This window comes from Embiotoca jacksoni, unplaced genomic scaffold, assembly GCF_022577435.1.
Source record: "Embiotoca jacksoni isolate LCO1_2020_lvr unplaced genomic scaffold, fEmbJac1.0.p SCAF_23, whole genome shotgun sequence".
Classification (NCBI taxonomy): Eukaryota; Metazoa; Chordata; class Actinopteri; family Embiotocidae; genus Embiotoca; species Embiotoca jacksoni.
The window spans coordinates 5,416,786-5,438,335 of NW_027185374.1; the positions used below are offsets into that span (position 1 = coordinate 5,416,786).

The 21,550-nt window shown below is 40.3% G+C and overlaps 1 protein-coding gene across 1 annotated transcript in view; it reads right to left on the reverse strand.

Annotated features, from left to right (window-relative positions):
* nkain2 (sodium/potassium transporting ATPase interacting 2) overlaps positions 1 to 8,968 on the reverse strand; it is an 82,503-nt gene extending 73,535 nt beyond the window's left edge. Inside the window, exon 1 of the mRNA XM_069158423.1 lies at positions 7,583 to 8,968. Within this exon, the coding sequence (XP_069014524.1) occupies positions 7,583 to 7,636 (54 nt within the window). The 5' untranslated portion in view covers positions 7,637 to 8,968. The remainder of the gene's footprint in view (positions 1 to 7,582) is intronic.
* Positions 8,969 to 21,550: the final 12,582 nt, after the last annotated feature.

Here is a 21,550-nt window from a genome sequence, read left to right on the forward strand (position 1 = left end):
AAGCAGCAGCAGTCAAACATCCCAACAGCGTAAAATACAACCATACTGCACCTTTTCCATTTCAAAAGTTGGTCATTTTCCAAACCTTAACGTATCGACTGAATTTGCAGACTCCAGGTTGTGCAGAAGTACGTGCTGTTTGGTGGCCCCTTTTTGATAGAGCTGTCTGACTGATGGCACAAGTAAAGCAGCACATTTACAACCAAACAGCATCAGTACACAAAACAAAGTTTGAGTACCATCATTGGCTTCATATTTATCACAACTCCAGAGATTCCAGATGTTCAAACTGTAAATTTGTGACAGCTTCAATTAAATTAGGTGAGGTATAGAAAGAACATCTGTCATGGTTTTAATGATGAATAATTTTCTCCAATCTCCAATTTGATTTAGTTTTGAGTGCAACTCGTGCACAAATACTCTGCAGTATTTGCAGACATGTTTGATCATGCCCTCCCCCGGAGATGACTGTTCAACACGACAACACACGAGCCTGCTTATGCACGCAGTGTATAGCAGCAGTGCCTGTCCTGCTATTTAAACGTCTGAGTTTAGGCATTGAATTAGTGTATGAGGCATGTGACTATAAAATAATGGAGCATTTGTTGGTGCAAGACGGCACAAAAACACACAAATCAATGCTGAGAGCTAAGAAAGAGAGAAGTAGTTTCAATCCGTGTTCATCTCCTGAAGCATACAAAGCACCAGCTCCATCTGAGTAATTAAAAATATCTCTTAGCTTGAACAGAGCTTATCCATTGTCTGACCTAAGATAAAGTGTATCACAGAAAAGCGCCCTGAAATCTCTTAGTGAGGCTGACTATCGATAGCAGTATAATTATTTTGGGAGAGTTCAGTCGTTGCAGATATAATTCCTGCAGCACAAATATCACTTTTGAATCACTGTAAAAAAAAAAGTTTATAAATTAACCACTGTTTCCTGGTACAAGCAGATTGGCCCTTTGTTTTCCTGTCTGTATAACCAACTGCAGAGACTCTGCGTTAAAAAGCTTGTAAAGGTTATTAACAATCTGATGATGTCGTGTTTGGTTCAAAGGATACACTCAAAACACAAACTAACAACTCATTAGACCCGTCAGGAACAGGAACTCACCATATAGTAGCAACTATCCAAGTAGCTCTGTGAAGCATCACGCTCTAACAGGAGCAAGTTTGGAGAGTTGTGTCATTTTTTGTTAGCCTTTTTTAAACCAAAAGCACAGAAGTGAAAGTGGAAGGAATGTATTGAACTCTGTGTTCATCTGCTCTGTTGTAAATTGCCAACATTATCAAACTTAGTATAGGTTAACAATATTTCCAAAGATGGAATGTCATTGGCTTACTATGGTATATATATATTGAGGGGTTATGCGAGAAAAACGAGTGTGAGAGCCAAGGTGCCAGTATATGTTAGAGTAACACTGAAGTATCGTGATTATGTCATATCGTGGGGCCTTCCCACCCTGCCTACAGCCATCATCAAGCTTTCTGTTTTAAATGAGTACCTTGGAAACATTCAAATGTTTTAACCAAATCAATAAGTTTCAGTGTTAATATTACAGCTACTGTAAGTACTACTGATCAACGACAGTCGCAATGTCAACTGAGAAAATCTGCGGTCCTTGGCCATAAAATGAAATGCATTTTTTTTAATTATCGATCAACTGTTTCAGAAAGTACAGCACCTTTTGATTGGTAAATCTGTCACTGTTTCTGTAAACTGCATTTATCCTGAGGGAGTATAGAAAGCTTGAAATGAGTAGCAAGAGTATTTAAAAGATACTGTGAACAATTCATTAACAACATCTTTAAGAAAGGAGAAAGTAAAAAAAAAAACTATTTTAAATGTGTGTGCCCCGTTCAGGTGGCTGGTTTTTCAAAAAGCCATACTTTTCAAAGCACTGTATTTCATTGACAGGTGAAAGCCAGAAAAGTACAAAAGCCCTTATTCACCAAGAAAAGCCTGAACAAAGTAAATGCAGCTCAGACTGATTTACAACATTTGAGGTCCTGTTTCGGACTGATTTGGCACAATGGAACTACCTCATCGGGACCAGAAAGTGAAAACTTGTTTTGTGCACAGACTCTATTGAAACACAGTGAATGGACTGCCAGTCAAGTCAATGGCCAAGGTGCGACGGTACAGACAAAAAGCGAGAGGAGGTGCAGACGGACGAAGAAACGAGAACGACATACGCGGGGGAGGGGGGTGGTGCATGTATAAAAAGATGGAGACCTGGGGAAAAAGAGACTGACAAATTAAAGACTGTGAAAAAAAAAAGCGCAAGAGAAAATCTATAGACTCAGCGCTGACACTGTGTGTGGCCCTTGTTGAAAGCAGTGTTGTACAAAATGATAGGAAAGCCTTTTTATCTCACTGAGTTGCTGCGATGACGAAGGAGGCCTGAAGATTATGTTTGTTGCCACAGATCAGGAGCTCCGTTCGCTTTCGACTCAAAACCATTCTGAGAGCAAATTTCCCTTAAAATGCTGAAAACCCAACAACATTAGATGCATGAAGCAAAATAACTGTGACTGAGTACTGCTAATAAAATGATATGGGAGTTAAGATGGAATCAGACTGTGGGACAACTTTTTTGCAAGTTAAATTGACAATTTATACCAATTTGCAAACCAATCCTACGCATGTTATTAAACCAACAGCACCAGGAGATGTTTTCTATCATATTTCAAGTCATGGAAATTGATGTTTTTGCCAGTTATTTCCAAGTCAAAATTTGTAACCGTGTTTTGGAAAAATCCAACATTTACTTGCGTTTTTAGTTTTGCTTTTTTTCCATCTTTAAAATAAGTATTGACGTCTGGATTTAAATGACAGCACAGTCACTGTTTTGCAATCAGGTAACACACACGGCACACATGCAGAGATACCATTTCTGCATTCATGTTGCAGCTTCCAAGAGGTAAATTATTCATTATGTCCCTCAGTGATGGAAATGTCACAGGAATCTACTGCCACAGAGAGACAAACACTGTTTCTCAGACAGCCTTTGGCCACTGTATGTCCAACCAGGTTTTATCTATGTATACAATCTTTATCTTGTGCACTGTTTGTACAAAAATATGCATATTTTACCATTTGTTTTTATGTTTCCGGAAATATGTTTTTGCCTGTGAAATTAAAATTTGTGCCCGTTTCAAACACATATTTGACAGTCTATCCTAATCTGTTTTATATTTGAATATCAATTACATATCTCTTTTTCTATTGGATTATGACTAATTATCTTGCTGTAATTGTGCACTGTGCTGCATACAAGCCCATAATTTCACTTCACTCCCTCTATTCAATTAACGCACACAGCAACAACGTAATTAACGTTCCATCAACATTAACGCCCACCAGTCGTCTGCAAGAGCTCGGATGAAGCAGCCAATGGTGGGAGGCCACAGTTGCCGTCCTGTTACCTATCGCGCCATTGCATGATTTAGTCATCATTTCTGTGACAGCAGCTGGTGTGTGTTGTGGACTCACGCCAACACCGTTTACAGTTTGCATGTAATGTAACATAGCACTACTGATGCACTTTCATAACAAAACTTCATACTTTTTTTTTTATCCAACAAAACAACTGAAAAAAAGATGTAGAAAGTATGAGAACTACCTTCATTTTCTTGTTTGCCAAGTTACTGGAGATATTGTATGTGTGTGGTAAATATAATATCTTGTTTCTTTAAATGTGCAGGACTATTTTTTTGGCCAAGCCAAGTGACTTATTGGAGGCTGCAGTTGTTGTCTGACAACCTCACACTGACAGAGTGACTTTGTCTGGCTAAAAAATAGTCTGCAGGGATTAAACGGACAAATTACAAAATGTTAATTGGTTGCCATTAAGAGGTGAGATTTGCAACCTTTGGATAGTCAGGCTGGCTGTTAGCCCTTGTTTTAAGTTTTTAGCAAAGCTAACCGGCTGCTGGCTTTAGCTTCATATTTTAGTGCACAGACATGAGAGCGGTATTGAGCCTTACATCTAACACTTGGCAAGACAGCCAATAAAAGCAAAGTTTTCAAAAGCTTTTAAATCTGCAAAATCTACTCTTACTTCTGGATTAGTTTTCAAAGCAAACACACAAACTATAAACACACATCCCATAATGTGACAACCAAAGCACATGACCACGGTACGAGAGCCAATTCTCTGATCAATGTTTCACACAAAAGGCTTCTCAATTCTGACTGTTTGGTTCTTGTTTTTCTCTTATGCAATTTTATCGAGTTTGGGAGTGTTTGTCAGAAAAAATAAGCAACATTTATAGGGCTGCAAATAACAATTCATTATCGACTAATTGGTCAATCACTTTCTTTATTAATCAGTTAGCTGTTTGGTCTTTAAAATGTCAGAAAATGGTGAAAAATGTTGACAAGAGTTTCAGTGCAGAGAAAAATATCTTTAGTCCACAACAACAACAAAATGTCAGTTAACCATCGTGGAGGACTAAAGGAATCAGTAAACATTCACATTTAAGAAGCTGGAATCAGGGAAGTTCAACATTTTCTTCATTAAAAAAAATGACTCAAAATAGTTAATCGATTATGAAAATAATTCCCAATGAACTTTCTATCAATCAACTAATCATTGTCAGTCTAAAATGAAGGTATCACTTCCAGCTTGAGTACTTTCTGTCACTTCATAGATTAATCAGATTCATTGACAATATCAGTAGCGAATTCCAAAATGATCAAAATAATCATTAGCTTCAGCTGTATTTTTAAGTGTCTACTGAAATGTTCAAAGCGTTGTGAGACAAATAAAGTAAGAGTCCAAGTCACTACCGGTTGATCGCACTGATGGCAACATAACACTGATGTCTTACAATTCTTTAGAATTGACTCATGACATTAAAGGTAACTTCCTGACCTACAATACATATAAATATACTCCAATTTATATAACCAGCAGGCAGAATATCACCTGGTAGGACTGAAAACACTTGGCACACAGTGACATCAGCTGTAAAGTAGACATATCTCCAACCTGGAGATCATTGATCTCTGCCAAGCTATGGTGACATCAGCTCTTAGCAATTAACCTCGCTAATGAAGCAGGAGAAAATCTGCTGTTAAGAGTTACACAAGACATCAGCTCCATTACATAAGAAAACAATGAGCAGCATTGTTTTCTGCCCTGCGAGGTCACCTATCACATAGCGAAAAAAAACAAAAAAACAATTACTTCCAGCAGGGGGTCGGGAGCGGAGTAAAAGGCCGTCTTTTAATTTGTGGTCAATGAGGTTGCTTTTAACAAGGAGGACTGTGGGCAGTGTGGTTTCCAGGGATAACTGCAGAAATGACTGGACTACAGCTGGAGTATGAAATATCTTAATATCTTCAATCGCACATCCTTAAAGAGCAGAGAATTGGTGTCTGTGAAGACATGCTTTTCACCATCAGGAGGTCCCTCTGTCTAAATGGCTGCAACTGTAACAGAGCTAACTGTGCATGGCCGAGCTGTAACATACAGTATTGTTAGACCTCTAGCTCTGCTAGCGGTGGTATCAGCTGGCTTAGCTATTACAACAGTTAACAGAGCAAAACATGTTGTTGACTATGGCATGGCATTAGTTCCACTGCATTAGACACAATGACTATCTCTGAGACAGCATCTCATTCGTAAGCACACACACACACACACACACACATGCACACACTCCCTCTTATTTCACCGACAGAAACACACAGCCTTCCCGTTTACAGCACAGTGGCATGTTTCATGTATGTACACCACATGTGGCAGTGTTATTGGCATTCTGGGGACACATGTTGGCTTACAAAGCTGTCTTTCTGCCTTTGAATGAAAACGTGCACAGCAATGTCCTATTTCACCGCACAATAATACGCCTTTTACTCACACAACGAGCGTCATATCTAATGGTAAAGTAGCAGATTTTCCTATATTTTCTTTCTGTACTGAACATGATGAGTGGTACCACTTTTGTCTAAACCTCCTTACTCTTCTGCGAGTTCAGGTCCTGATTTCCTACATTTCCCAGCGAAGCCTCCAGAGGACGTTGCCTGCTCTTATTTCCCTACTGTAGCTGTTGGTCTTACAGAACGTACGTACAGTAATAATGCTTCTTCAGTTTAAAACATAGCCAAAGTGGGGAGCTTAATAATAATGGTAGCGTGTCTTGTGAGTCCTCAATGGGGATGTCAAGAGACCCGACACTTCCATACCAAGTCTAAAAGAAAACGTGACAGGGCTTGTTTTTCTGTTGTATCGTAGGCACTTAAGGTATCATAGATGCTGTCGCTACTGGAGATATTTGACAACAACAACATGTGGCAAGCAGGTGCAGCAATAAGTCTGCTGGAGGAAAAATAAAAAGTACCGTGAGGCATATGTGGAGATATTTTACGTCTGAGTCAGATGAACAGGGACAAGTTGAAAACAACCAAAAGCCAGAAAACAAACTGTCAAAAATCATTTGGAACACAAGAAGGAAACGCTTCAAAAGACGACAAATATACCATCAAACTGTAATAGTTGATGTTAAAATGCATTTATTTAATTTATTCATTTAACCTTGTTAGCATAGCTGACATTGTTTATGCAACAACAACAAAAAACAGAGAAAGGTAGCAACTAGCTGGTGAACAAACTAACCCCAGTTAAATAAAGCAAAAAGGAGCCTGAAGACTGGAATTACATTTACACATCCACCAGGAACTAAATCAATACAAATGTTGCTACTATATGAGCCTTATCAACTTCATAAGACCATAATAGGACAACAATATAAATATAGTCTCTTCCACTAAACCTCGCCAAAAAAGCAGCTGCAGCTTTTCAGCAGGTTTCTCTGCCTTCTCTGTGGATTTTTCTAATTGTGATTCTTAAAACCTGGGGAAAATGTTTCACATTAACTATTAGGATCCTATGCCATACAACTAAGGTCCTATAAATGTCTGGACCTTACAGCAGGTCACATACAATGGGCCGTTGGGCAGCTGTCTCTTTGCTGCTTCAAGTAATTCTCGTGGAGTGGCTTTTCCTTTTAATCCACATGCACATATACAAACCTATAGACCCACCAGTCCCTCCCTGTTGTCTCGTCTGACGCCGCTTTCTGTTGACGCAGACAGTGAGGATGAACAGACGTACACCAAAAGACAGGATGATGTCGTGAGTGTTTAATCAGATCTTTTCATTCTTTGCTCCACTTTTTTCCACAAGCACTCGCTCAATACATCTATCCACCTGCCATCCAGCCTTCCCTCATTCTTCTCCAGTGCCTCCATGTATCACTCCCCACTTCCGTCCATCCGTCAAAAGTCTATAAGGATTCTTAGTGCAGTCTTAGAGCTCCCACCAACAGCCATTCATCTGTTCAATCAGTCCATTTGTCAAACTGTCACTCAAACTACATTGTGCTTTGTATCGTGACCTTTTACAAACCTATTAACTTCTGAAATGTGACCTCTGAGTGATCCATCTTCTCCCTTCCGTCTCCACACCTCCACCCATCCCCTGCTCCACGGCTTCTTCTGATTCCCCATCATAACCGCTTACAAGATTTCTCCTGACTGATCCACAGCACAGATGGCGATCTTAACACTTACCAGCTGCATGCCACAGATGAAGGCCAAGGTGCACCTGCCACTGCAGCACCCCATGATGTCCACCTTCCTCTCAGCCGGTGGCTCCACGCAGGGGCAGAAACTCTGGGTAACTCCCAAAGGTCTCCTTCAAAATCCAAAAGCCCCCCGGAGGGCCCGTCTGGCTGGCCGGCAGCCCAGGTAGGAGCACTCAGCAGAACAGAGCAGAGCACAGCCCCCTGTGTACTCTGTGGAGCTCCAGGGAGATGAAAGGCGACCACTTCTCTCAGATGGACGAGTTGCCAACAGTTAACGGTCTCAAATAGTCACCTGGACTTCCAGCGCACACATGGGTCAGGGATTAACGATGGAAGGCGGTTCAAGTCCACAAATAGTTCTTTATGGATCCGCACAGCTGGATATGGAGGTAAACCCTCTCCAAGCCGCTGCAACTGCAGGCAGTTTAGTAGCTTTGTGTGAATGAGTTCAGATTTCTTATCATGAGGGTCTCTCAGAAATAAAACTACCAAAAGCAGTCCGGCCTTAAACAAAGGACTTTCCAGTTATGTCCAAACAGGGTCCACTTGTCCAACCATCACCTACAGTCACCTCGATTAGTCGCATCCTTATCAATGGTGAACACAGCAGCCACTTACACGCTGAAAAAGCACACACGCATACAGAGATGGTGAGGTTAGATAGATAGATTCCCCAGATTAAATCTCTCGTTTAATAATCCGATTAAGCCCCCCTTACATTTGGCTGATTGAAACAGTCTAATTTTGTTTTAGGGTGGAGAAAACAAGTGAAAGTGGTCCCTGCCTGTGCTCACAGCCGAGCTCCTCTCCTCTCAGGGGAAGTAACGAGCATGTAGCGACAACATCCTTAACCAAACACCGCGTCTTTTATCTCCAGCGCCGCGCTCCGAGCCCCGTCTTTTAGTTGTTTTGATGTAAATGTTCTGTTTTATCCAGTAAGTAAAAATGTTGAGAGAAGGTTGTGATATGTCAACCGCCACTGGAAGCTGATTTTCGGTGGGTCTTTCGGCTAATGAGTCCTCCTCCTCCTCCTCCGGTTCATCTCCCCATCAGGTCCTCAAACACAACTGAATTCAGTCAGCCGCCGCTCCGTTATTTCCTCCGTTACCACGAATACGTTTCTACAATATCAAAACCAAAAAAAAAAGACAGAAGAGCATGTCCAAATGTCAAGCAGAAAGAGGGAGAAATTTCAGGTCGAGGTAAGTCTCCAAACGTAATGCAGAAACGGTGGATATGTGGGGGGAAAAAACGGCCAAGTTTTGTTTGTCGTCTCGGGGTTGTCTTCAAGGAGTGAAAAGGGGGAGACAATGGGAACCGGGATGGACCAACAGACCGAGAGAGACAGCCGAGAGGAGCGTCTCCCTCCCGCCTGCCATCTGTCAAGTAAAACACCACACTCACATGGAACTGTTCCGGTACGGATTTTCAATATAAGAGACTTGGAATTCTGGCACGGAGTGGTGTCTCCTGACTGCTTGTGTCCTTCTTGGGCCTTTGTTCGTGCGCTGGAAGCGCAAGGTGTCTCCAACTTGTGTGTAATTTCGGTAAACAAGACTGCTGTGACGCAGTACAGATCAGTTTCTACTAACCAGCGGTGGAAAAAAAGATCAGGTCTGAAGAACAAGTACTACTGCCACGAGGAAAATATGCTCCATTACAAGTAAAAAAGTCCTCTATTCAAAACTTTACTTAAATAAAAGTATGTAAGGATTGTCAGCAAAATGTGGCCAAAGTATCAGAAGTATTCATATTCATTGTGCAGTTTAATGCTGCCAGTCGGTGTTTTACTAGTACAGCCTATATGATGTTTAACATCAATGTTCATTGTACTGGTAGGTAGGTAGGTAGGTATATACTTTATTAATCCCCGAGGGGAAATTTTTTCGCCACAGCAGCATACATACAGAAGCAATAATAGAAACAATAGAATAAAATAATAGAATAGAATATATAATAGAAAAGCAATAAAATAAAATAGCAGTAAATAGCAGTAAAAAATATAAATATAAAATATAAAATGCACAGTATATACAGTATATATACAGTACATTAAATATCTATATATATTATACACAACAAACCAATAAACACAGTCAACATATATATATATATACATACAGTACAGTATATATCTATATATATAATATACATATAATATACAAGCAACCAAGAAACACAGTCAACAGTGTTATTGTACTGTGATGGATTTTGCCAGAGGTGAGTTATTGTAAAGTCTTATGGCAGTGGGCAGGAATGATCTCCTGTATATGTCCTTGTGACAGCGGAGCTGGAGGAATCTTTTAGAGAAAGTGCTCCGCTGTCCCTGCAGCAGGTGGTTGAGAGGGTGGACAGGATTATCCAAGATGGACAATAGTTTGTTCAGCGTCCTCCTCTCCACCACCTTTTCCAGACTATCTAGTTTGTAGCCGATGATGGAGCCGGCCTTCTTAACCAGCTTGTTAAGTTTGTTGGTGTCACCGGCTCCAATGCTGCTCCCCCAGCAGACCACAGCGAAGTACAAAGCACTGGCCACAACAGACTGGTAAAACATCTCCAGCATCATGCTGCACACATTGAAGGATCGAAGTTTCCTCAAGAAAAAGAGTCGACTCATCACCTTCTTGTAGACAGCATTGATGTTGGTCTTCCATTTCAGTCTGTTGTCGATGGACACAACCAGGTACTTGTACTCCTCCACCATGTCCACCTCCTCTCCCAGAACTCTCAGCGGTTGTGGAGCCGTCGTCTTCCTCCTGAAGTCGACCACCATCTCTCTGGTCTTGGCCACGTTCAGGAGCAGGTGATTCCTTCCCGCCCACTCCACAAAGTCCTCCACTACTGCCCTGTACTCATCCTCCCGTCCATCCCTTATACATCCTACCACTGCAGAGTCATCAGAGAACTTCTGCAGATGGCAGGACTCTGAGTTGTACTGGAAGTCAGTTGTGTACAAGGTGAACAGAAAGGGGGACAGAACAGTCCCCTGTGGAGCTCCAGTACCACTGACCACCGTATCAGACAGCACACTGCCCAGACGGACAAACTGTGGTCTGCCTGTCAGGTAGTCATTGATCCAGGAGACGGTGGGCGCGTCCACCCCCACCACCCGCAGCTTCTCACTCAGCTGCCTTTGTGTAAACTTGTGGTGGACTACTGTGGGTTAGTTTAATCTACTACTGTATATTGCATCATATTCTGTAAGATCATTGTATGTTTTTAATGTCAAACTCCTGTGAGAAACAAATCTCTATAAAATCAAACTGCTCAGAAAAACTGTTTTCAGTTTTGTGACTGTATTTTAATAGCTAATATTTCATTTATCTTAAGAAGTAGGAACATTTTCTTAGCCCATAAGAGAAAATGTAATCCTTCATTTTATCTGAAAGTTTCAAATACAAAATCATCAGATTTGGAGAAACATGATTTTCACTGGACAGGAAAGGTATGGCAAGTTATTCTAAACAGTAAGAGCTAAATACAGCTGTCAAGACAAAAAGGAGTATAAAGTATAGCATTTCCTCCTGTAATGTAGTAAAGCAGAAGTATAAAGCTGCACTGAATGGATATAGTTAAGTAAAGTACTACAGCCTTCTTTGACTTTTCACTTAAGTTATTATTATTATTATTATTACATTTCATTTAGCTGACCCTTTTATCCAAAGTGACTTACAACACACCGATGGTACACCATCAGGGGCAATTTTAGGGTTCAGTGTCTTGCTCAAGGACACTTAGGCATGTGGACAGGAGAAGTTGGGGATCAAACCACCAAGTGATTAGTATGCAACCCACTCTACTGACTGAGCCACAGCCAAGTTCAGAACCTAATTTTTTCCGCCACAGTTCTTGGCATTTAGGCTCAGATTGTATTTAAACTCGGGGAACAATTTTATGGTTTCGTGAGACATGACAGTTAAAAACTCAGCTTTTTCAGTGGTTGTGCTCCAATAACATGTCTCTCTTTCAGATTACTGAAAAGAAAACGTTCAAAATGTACATTTTGGGGTTTATTTTTTTTAGATGTGTGATTAATGTTGTTTTTAATGTGATTAGTATTATGTGAGCTATACTTTTATTGTGTTGCTTTGATCATTTTAACCTGCAAGGTGTCTTTTGAGTAACTTGAAAAGCGCTGTAGCTACAAAGACAATGTATTATTATTTCACTACACGTAGTCTACCTCTCAGTATTTTGTCTCAATTCACCAAAAGTTATCGTAGCTATATAAAATGTCATATAAATCAAGCTATGAATGATATGTACAAACCCCTCCGTAAATTCCTTCACGATATCAATAGGAATAAAACTGGAAAGTTTGGTGTGTAAGTGTCGTCGAAGTATGATAACTTTAAGAGCTCATGAAGGTAATGACAACAAAACAATTCTTGGGTCGTTAAACTCGAATGAAAACATAATTATGAATTTTATATTCCAGAGGTCTTCAACAGGGGGTCTCGAAATTTTTGGTTGATTAGACAATTTTTCTTTTTTTTTAAATATTTTTTTTCACAAATTTAAATGTCTTTAAATACACATTAACATGAATCCAACATATTGTAGCGAATAGATAAATGGAGGCAGAAGATGTTATCTTTCAGTCAGAAATGCACACATTCAGGGACACACAGGAGCTCTCAAGCTGGACACCTGTTCACTCAGAGACTAGCCTGGACATGTCCCTCCAAGCCTCCTGCACTCAAAGATGAGGACCCACCCCTGTCGCTGCTGTGCCAATCACAAGGCCCAGATTAATATAAAACACAATTTTATACAATATATATATATAGTAGAGGGTCCCTGCTCCATCTCTCTTATCAGTTTGGGGGTCCTTGGCCCGAAAAACGTTGAAGACTCCCTGTTATATTCTAGTTCTGTCAATAGCTCCTCCTACACCCTGCACACTGAACCGATTCTTTTCGAGTCTGAGGCTTTTATTTTGAAGGCGACCGATCCCGACTCCGTCCCCTGCTGCAGCTGCTGCTGGCTGACTTGATGAGGCTGATGTTCTGCTCGGCAGGGGAGCGGCGGGGTTCTTTCACTCAGTGAAACACAAACACTGAGAGATGTAGCTTCGGTCGGCGTGCAGCTGCTCGAGAACGTGGCCTTCCACCAGCATCATGAATGAGCCTGCTTGCTTGCTCTCTCTCCGTCCCCCGTCCCCCCCCTCCCCTCCCTCTCAGCGGGGAGTCCTGCCTGAGTTGTCAAGACAATAATTTGATCCTCATTTTCACACACCTAATTGAAGGCTGATAGCTTTCCTGATAACCTGCTATTAAGGCAATTTCTTTTGTAAAGAAAAAAAAAAGTTCTGTAGTTTATTAAAATTGCTCACAACTATCTGGGCTATAAATTATTGCAAAGAGCCCTGAGGTTAGCCAACACTTCCGAGGGAGATTGCCTCATTTATAAATGACACTTCATTTTGCTCAGCAGCTGTGTGATGTTCCCACAATTCACCTGGAGCGACTCCAGCTACAAACTATGGCCAAATTAAGCAACAAAATGCGACAAAAACAAGCAGTTTGTTCCCAATTAAAGGTGGACAATCTGTGTATGTGTGCGTGTTGTGGGTCACTTGTGCCACGCCTATAAAATGGCCAGCAGTTTAAACAGACACAGAGGTGGAGAGGCTATCACTGCTTTAGCTATACAACATAATGGCCTGCTTTCCCCTCACCATCAATCTCTGTCAAAGTCTACCCCTCCCAAACACACACACACACACACACACACAAACACAACACACACACACACACACACACACACACACACACACACACACACACACACAGGAAAACAACACAATTTCCAGGTACACACATGTACACACACAGACACACATTGGAGCCACACGCAGTGGGACAGGAGTTTAATTATGCCTCTAATCTTGAGTGACAGTTGCATGTATAATGGCTGATTCCCCGGGGCCATGTGTCGAGGCATCCACCCATTCATCCATCCATCCCTTCTTCTATTTATCATCTTACTTAGTCATCCATCCATCACCACATCCACCAACATTTCCCCTCAACTTCTTACTTCCACCTCCCCTCACCTCTTTTATTTGTATAATTCCCAGCTCCTTTTCTGTCTCTGTCCCCCGTCTTTGTCATTTCTGTGGCCTTTGTAGTCATCGCTGAAATATTCTGCCTCTGTAATTTTTCCTGTCATACGTCATCTGCTCTTTCACAAAGGTTAGTGACCGGGCCAATTGGGCCAGCGCCCGGACCTCTGACCACTGAGGGTGAGGCCCCTGGTGGTCAGGGGTGAAAAAAAAAAAAGACAATTCTCATCTGTGTATGTGTCTGGACAGATGTAAGAGATTATAGCACAATATTATAGGTACTGAAATGATAGATGTGAAGATGAATTATAAAACTAATCAGCATCTTTAAAAAGTATTTTTTTTTTCACAAGCCAAAATGTAGTGGTTCTGCTTCTTAACATTGAATATTTTATGGTTTTCTTTGATAGAAAATTGATTATTTTGGGGTTTCAGACAAATCATTACTTTGTTAATCAAAAAAATAATTTGAAGATTAAAGAACAATAACAATTCTTAGCTGCAGCCCCCAAAAGAAGAAAAATGATAGGAGTTAAATACTGGAGGTTTTGAGAATTCAAAATACAACTGGAACTTTCATTAATTAAATCCAAATAGGCTGTGAACACACATTTCTCCTTAAAATTTAAAAAACAGAAATGTCATTTATGAGTTTAATTTAAACCAAGCGTGACAGTTTAATTGTATTTTTTTACATTTCACGTTAATTTTGAAACATTATAAATGGACGATGGCTGCTGAGGTAGTTTTGCGTTAAGGTACAAACTCTCAACTCAAAATAAGTAGGAGTTATGATTAAAAAGCTCATGCTCTGCTTTAGAAAAAGCAGTCGAGAAAACAATCTCACCACAGCTGTTCTGGAGCTTTCAGTTGTATTGTAATGATCTTCCTCGGCAGAGAGCCCAGCTGTCAAGGAAATGCATATGTTCGGAGTTGTATTTTTCGATAAATTAGAAGGATTTCTTGTTCACTATAACTCAAAAGCTTAAAAGATATCTGGTATTTTTCGGAAATGTATGTGAAAAATAATTGTCATTTGTTCTGTTTCAAGGGAGTAAACGAGAAGATTTGTTTTTAAACGGTGGCCTGTAGTTTATGCTACTGATCAGTTCCAGCTTTACTGGATTCAGTCAGTCAGTCCGTCCGTCCGTCCGTCCATCCGTCCGTCCGTCCGTCGCACACCGAAAAAGCAATTTTGAATTTAGTTGAAAATACAAACTGAATCAGAGATTCAATGAAGGTGAAGAAAATGAGAAGAACTACAAGAAAGAGAGGGAACAAAGCAGGTAAAGATGATAGACAGTAAATTATATTGTTGTCAGACTAATTTGTATACACATTAGGTTCAATTGTATTTCTTTGTTTTTAGCTGTTGTTTCTTTCCTCATTTGAAACTGCTTTTACAATATATACTGTTTTTCTGTCATAAAGCCCATTTCAATTTGATTTTGTCAAAGGTAAAAAAAAGTGAGAAAAAGAGAGAGGGAGTGATAGCGCAGAGGACAGAGTGTGTGATAGGCTGCAGCTCCTTCCAGATAGTGAGATAGTATGTGTTTATTGCTTTATCTGTCTGGGCCAGATGTCACCAGATGCCGGCTGCTGCCAGCCTATTACAGCCCACACACACATGCACAAGGGAAACGCACGGACCTTCTGCCACTCTGACATGCTATACCTCCTACACCTTGTCCTATCTGAAAACAATCTAACTGCACAGCCGTGACAGTTGAAAATATGTGAACGCGAAATATCTGTTACAGTGACCCATCCGCTGAAGACTCGTCTGCGCTGTTTACACCTCGTAAAATGGAGGATGAACAGAAATTAGATACGAGTTGACATGAGAGGAGAAAAGAAAGGAAAACGAGACAAAAGAGATGGAGGAGAAGGAAAAACGACAGAAAAGAAGGGCAAGGAGGGAAAGTGAATAACCAGACGGCCACAAGGGGATAACACGCAGTGTGAAGAAAGAAAAAAAAAAAAGGGAACCTCCATTTGAATGTTTTTGATGTAAAAATAGAAGAAAAATGCAGATCAGAGCAGCAACATGAAAGTACAAACTGAGTCAGGCTGGAGCGACGAAGGAGATCTCTCAACACAAACTGCAGTAAACAGGCCAAGATAAAACACTAAAATGAGATGCTGTCGCACACATTTTGTCTTGTTGACAAAGTGCGTGGATCTGCAACAGTGAAACAATGATGAGGGATAAATAAACAGAGGTGTGGAGAATACAAGAATATCATACTAAAACATAAGAACTTTGTATGATGTGTAGAAACATTAGTCTTCATAAGCGGTGATGTTTCGTGTTTCTTGTTTCAGATGTAAGTACCATATTCATTCTCCCTTTAGCTCTGGTTTTTGTTTCCACCACCTCCCGGGAGCTCTATAGATAGCATTAAAGCTTCACTGAAGGCTAGCTGACTAACTTTGTGTGTTTGTCATTGGGTGATAGCAGAGACTTGATTTACGCAACCTGTGGTTGGAGAGAGGTAACACGGAACCAAAGCACTAAATTAATGGGGCAGCAAACCGAAACAATGAGCTGAAAGGGGCTAAAATAGTATGTAGAGCTGAGAAAAACTGCAGAGTTGGGTGATATCTTTTTGTGCATTTACCCAGTCTGTTCTCATTCCCTGAGCGTCAAATGCCGCAGTTTTGTCAAAGTCATCGCATCAGACAGATGCACACAAGCTGCCCTTGGGTGTCGACATCTTGAACACCTGGGACAAAGAAAGAGGTCACGTGACGGAGTAAAAAGAGTGACAAAGTCTGTGTAGTTAGGAGATTGGTTTGAAGAAAAACAGGACTTTCACCTGGGAGACTGATGTTTGAGTGTATGAGAAAACAAAAGTCAGGATTTATTTTAATTAACATAACGTAATGTGTTCAAATCACATATCGTATGTAAAGTAATTTAATTGAATCCTATTTTGAGGCATTTTAAGGAGTTAAAACTATAATCGTGATGAGGCGTTTTTATAATATTTTATAACAAATTGTTATATTTTTACAGTAAACATCTCAATATCTTCTGTTACCACCAGCAATGCTTACACAATACGCTTTCCTATGCTTTTCAGGAATCCAAGAAGTTCCTTATTTTTTTCTTTGACTTAGTAAATCGTGCAGTGAAAAAAATGTAGCGCTCTTAGATAATGGCCTCAACATTCACTCCCCTTGTTCAAGGACATCACATTTCAACTTGAAAATACAGCACAAAACAATACTGCAGAAGTGTCCTTAAGAAATCCATTTTGATCTATTTACGACAACAAACCATGGGTCTGTACAACACTTACAGGTAACTGTGCAACAAAAGAAAGGCAGCCTCCGTGTGTGTGTGTGTGTGTGTGCGTGTGTGTGTGTGTGTGTGTGTGTGTGTGTGTGTGTGTGTGTGTGTGTGTGTGTGTGTGTGTGTGTGTTATTTCTGTGTTGGGTGTATACAGACATTTATGCCATGAATCACACACTAATTCCGTTTTATTTGTGCTTCTCGTCTGAGGAAGCATTTTCTCTTTTTAATAGGTTGGCCTCAAGTGTGTGTGTGTGTGTGTGCGTGCGTGCGTGCGTGCATGCGTGCAAGGGCTCATGGTAGTAGATGTACTGAGTCATGTGTGTGTGTGTGTGTGTGTGTGTGTGCCCGGAGGCAGAACTCCAAGTGCTATTAGATCTGGATATTGCAGCAGTAGCTCACGGGAGCTCAATACAATTCAGTGCATTTGTCATTTTTATCAAGAATGGGGGATAAGTGTGTGATGTAAATCACAACAAGCTTTAAGTCCCGTTATCAAACCATGACCTGGGTCACTTTCTATTCCATACATTAAACTCTCTGCAGCTCACAGGAAAAAAAATCTGCTGAGGACAGTCGGCCGTCTTCTATCCATATTTGTTGTCTACTGTGTCTCCAATTCAAAAGCGAGCTGAAATACTTCAAAGAAGATCATGACATTGACTGCTTTTCTTGGTGTTAGAGGCTTAATGCAACCAGTAAATTATCTGTGAATGCATATTTTAAGTTCAATGAATCGCAATCAGTTACAGTGAATATTACTTTTCCTCACATGTGCACTTTGCTACATTTTGTTTAAATAAGTGTACATGTTTTATAGGCAACATTTGCATACATTACAAGAAAACATATTTTCACATTTATACGTTTTGGTATGGAGTCATGCAGACAGGTTCGTGGTCAGATTTTAAAAACTGTCTGAGATTACTGCTTTGGTTTTTCAGATATAATAAACAAATAATCATCAGCCTCTTCTTCTTAATTTAGAGATCATAAGATGATTAAGTTTTGCTTCATCATCTTCTTCAGTGTCAACAGTTTTTGCCATATACTGTAAAGTAGTAATCGTCTTAATCCAAGCATTAAAACGAGAGTCACTAACTTTAAAACATTTACCCTCATCATGAAAACAAAACAACAAAAAATGAAGCAAATCAGGACACTCAAGTATATGGTAAAAGCTATAGTACAGAACTTTTACATATAAATGAACAACCATTATATCCAAGCTCTTGCCAAACAAGTTCACACAATGCCGATTAAACCTAATCTACAGAGTTTTCATGTCTGTTGTCTGATGAGACATTTCCACGCTGGCTGAATAAATGCAAATAGGTCATGCTCTGTGGGCCGGCTCACTTTGGGTTTAGCCCTATGCTAATGATTGAAAATAATCAAATCACGCAGCTCTTCCAGACTTTCCAAATATTATCTGACTAAATGGATAAAATCTTGACAGTGAAATGAGTCAATTTTTGGTGGGTTGTGACGCCTTTTGTTTGACTCATCCAGCCTATAACGCGAGTGCAAATCGACAGGATTTTCACTATTATTCTCACTAGCAAAAGGGGGAGACATAAAGTCTACACTGCAACTGTAAAAAGAAAAGAAGGACGGAGGCAAGACAGGAGTACGATGACAGAGAGAATGGAGTGATTGGAGCAAAGAAAAACAAAGAACAACGGAGACAGAAAGAGCAGAGAAAGGACAGATGCAAGAAAGATAATGTGGCAAGCCATGGACAGAAAGGACACAGAGAGAGATGAGACAGAGAAGAAAACACTTACAGTACAAGACGGCTGCAAGAAGGTGACTGAGTAAAGGAAGCGAAGCACAGACAGAGGGAGGCAGAGAGAAATGATAGAGAAGGAGGTAGAGATGTGGAAAAGAGGATATTGATTGGTTAAAAATGCATGAGGTGTCTGGTGCACAGCGCTTCGTTTCTAATGCCTTCTGACCAGACATTCTGAAGCTACAACATCATCTGTGTGAAGCGATGCGTTTAATGACCGTTTTTATATCATGTGATGTGCTGAATAAGTCAGTCACTTCGACAGGCCGATGGAGACACGGTGAGCAATGCAGTTAGTCAGTGTTTTACACAATCTGGCAGTAAATAACACAGTCACTCCATGATCTCTTTCAAAAATAAATACATGTTTAAAATGAAGACTCTGCCTACAATCAATTGTTTTAAAGTCGGCATATTTTACAATTACTGTAGACGTGACAAATAAGAAAACACTTTAAAAACTCAAACTTCCTAAGCTGATGCAGGTTGGAAACGTAAATATAATGGTTTCTTCTTTATGTCTGTTACCGCAGATGGATTAAAAGACGATGTGGAAGCAGAAGAAGAAGAGACAAGTAACGATGTATTCCCTTCAGACTCAGATCTTTGTCAGTCAGTCAGTAAATTGATTTTTAAAACAATTGTTTTACGACATTCTGTGTCGTGTCTAAAATTATTGTTTCAAAGTCGCTGTTACTGACTTTTTAATCAACTTAAATGCTGTAGTTCTTTTTTAAACCTCTTTAAGAAAGAGTTGTTGTGACTCGAGTTATTTGACTTGAAACGATCAGTGAAATGAAACGCTTGAGCTGCAAGGTCTTTGTGTTAAACAGGACAGAGTTTAGGCCACCTCAGTTAATCTGAAACAGATTTACAAGGAGGGTGGCATAGTGCTTAGTGCTGTCGCCTCAAAGCAAGAAGGTTCTGAGATAGAAACCTGCTGGTTGGATGGGACTTTTTTGGGGTTTGCATGTAGATCAGCGTAGATTTTATGCCGTTGCTTCTGTTTCCTCCCACAGTCCAAAGACATGTGTGCAAGGTTAACTGGTGATTCTAAATAGGCTGTAGGTGTGAAGGGTTCTCTGTCTTTCTGTGTTGGCAACCTGTCCAGGGTACACCTTGCCTTTGCCTAAAATCAGCTGGGACTCTGCACAGGACTAAGCCAGTTTAGATAATGGAGGGATGGATAAAGAAGTTAAAACAACTATGCATGTAGTTCAATAAATTACCTAAACTAAGACAAGAATTTACCAGTCCACTCTCTGAAGCATCGTCTGCGTATATCTGAGACACCAGCAGGCTGTGACCAAATGGCACTATTAGTTGTCCCGGGATGAGAACAGGATGGATTTACACAACATGCAATATTTAATTAATGACAAAAACCGGTGGTGTTCAAATTTTTGGATTCTATTTGTGTATGTTACAGTGAAATCACATAAAAAATAGCATCATATTGGTACAAGTGTTAGTGACCTACAGCAATTTTCTCTGACTGATATTCAGTCAGTCAGCGCACATGAAGAGGATATATTATTAGTCCCTGAGCTCTAATTGTTCGTCCTGACACTGTGACTTTAATTTCCAATGCCTCTCTGCTCTCTGCTGTCTTTCCATCTGTCCTGGCTGTCTCTGCCAATACTGCATTTGAAAGTGTGTGTGCGTGCATATGCGAGCCTGTGTGTTTACCGTATAAGCTTCAGTGAGTTTCCAGATCTGTGAACTTGTATCAAGACGCAGCGTGTTTTGGCAACTCTGACCAGCCAGTGCTGGTGTGATGGAAAGAATCGTGCGGCCGGCAGATCACAGTTAAAATGAGAGGACTTTCACTCCTTGGCCAAGCCTCAAAGTTGAAGCCGAGCTCATAGGCCACTCCGGTAATTGTCGGGTACATCCAACTTGGCTTGCATTAACATCTATGTAGTAAAAGATAGCTTTTACACTTGGGAAGCCAAAAATCTGGAAATGTGTGTATGAAATGTTCTGTTTCTATGCAGATATAATGTTTGATATAATTCAGGAGTCCTAAAATTAAAAATGACTCCGTGTTCATCTGGCAGACAATTTTGTTGAAAATTACCCAATTTGGTAGCCTTGCTATGCCTGCCTATCACTCACAGCTTCTATTTTTTGCTGTGATTATGGCGTGGAAACCCTGTTTGCATGAAAGTTTCCAGGCTATGAGGCATGAGAAGTCAAGCAGAATGAAACACAGGGGAATCTGCTGGAGCCACGGCCGTGTAGAAAAGATATTCAAAAATAATTATTCTTTTTGAAATTTTACCCGAAAATATACTTGAAGATGTAAAAATATAACCATTTGAGAAACAAACTTTTTACTATATTTTGTTTGGTATTCACAGACTATTCTATTCTATTTTATTTTATGCTATTCTAACACACTGTCACTCCAAGACAGATATCATAAGCCACAGGCCTTTTTGGATTTAGCAGATTTCATGCTAATATACACATCAACTCCAGTGGTTGACATAATTATCTGAAACAGCAAGAAATTTTTCCCGGCCAGCACAGTCACCCTATGAACAGAATGTATGTGTGTGTGTGTGTGTGTGTGTGTGTGTGTGTGTGTGTGTGTGTGTGTGTGTGTACGTCTTATCCCATCAGTAGTATAGCTTTAGGCTGGTTTACATTTGCATAATGAAGTCAATAACACTGGCCTCCTGGGAGGGAGCATGGTGACATTATTACTAATTTAATAAGAAGTGTTGCTTGCGTGCGTGTGTGTTTGGGGAGTGAGAGAAACAAAGAAGGAAACGGACAGAGTGAGGCAGAG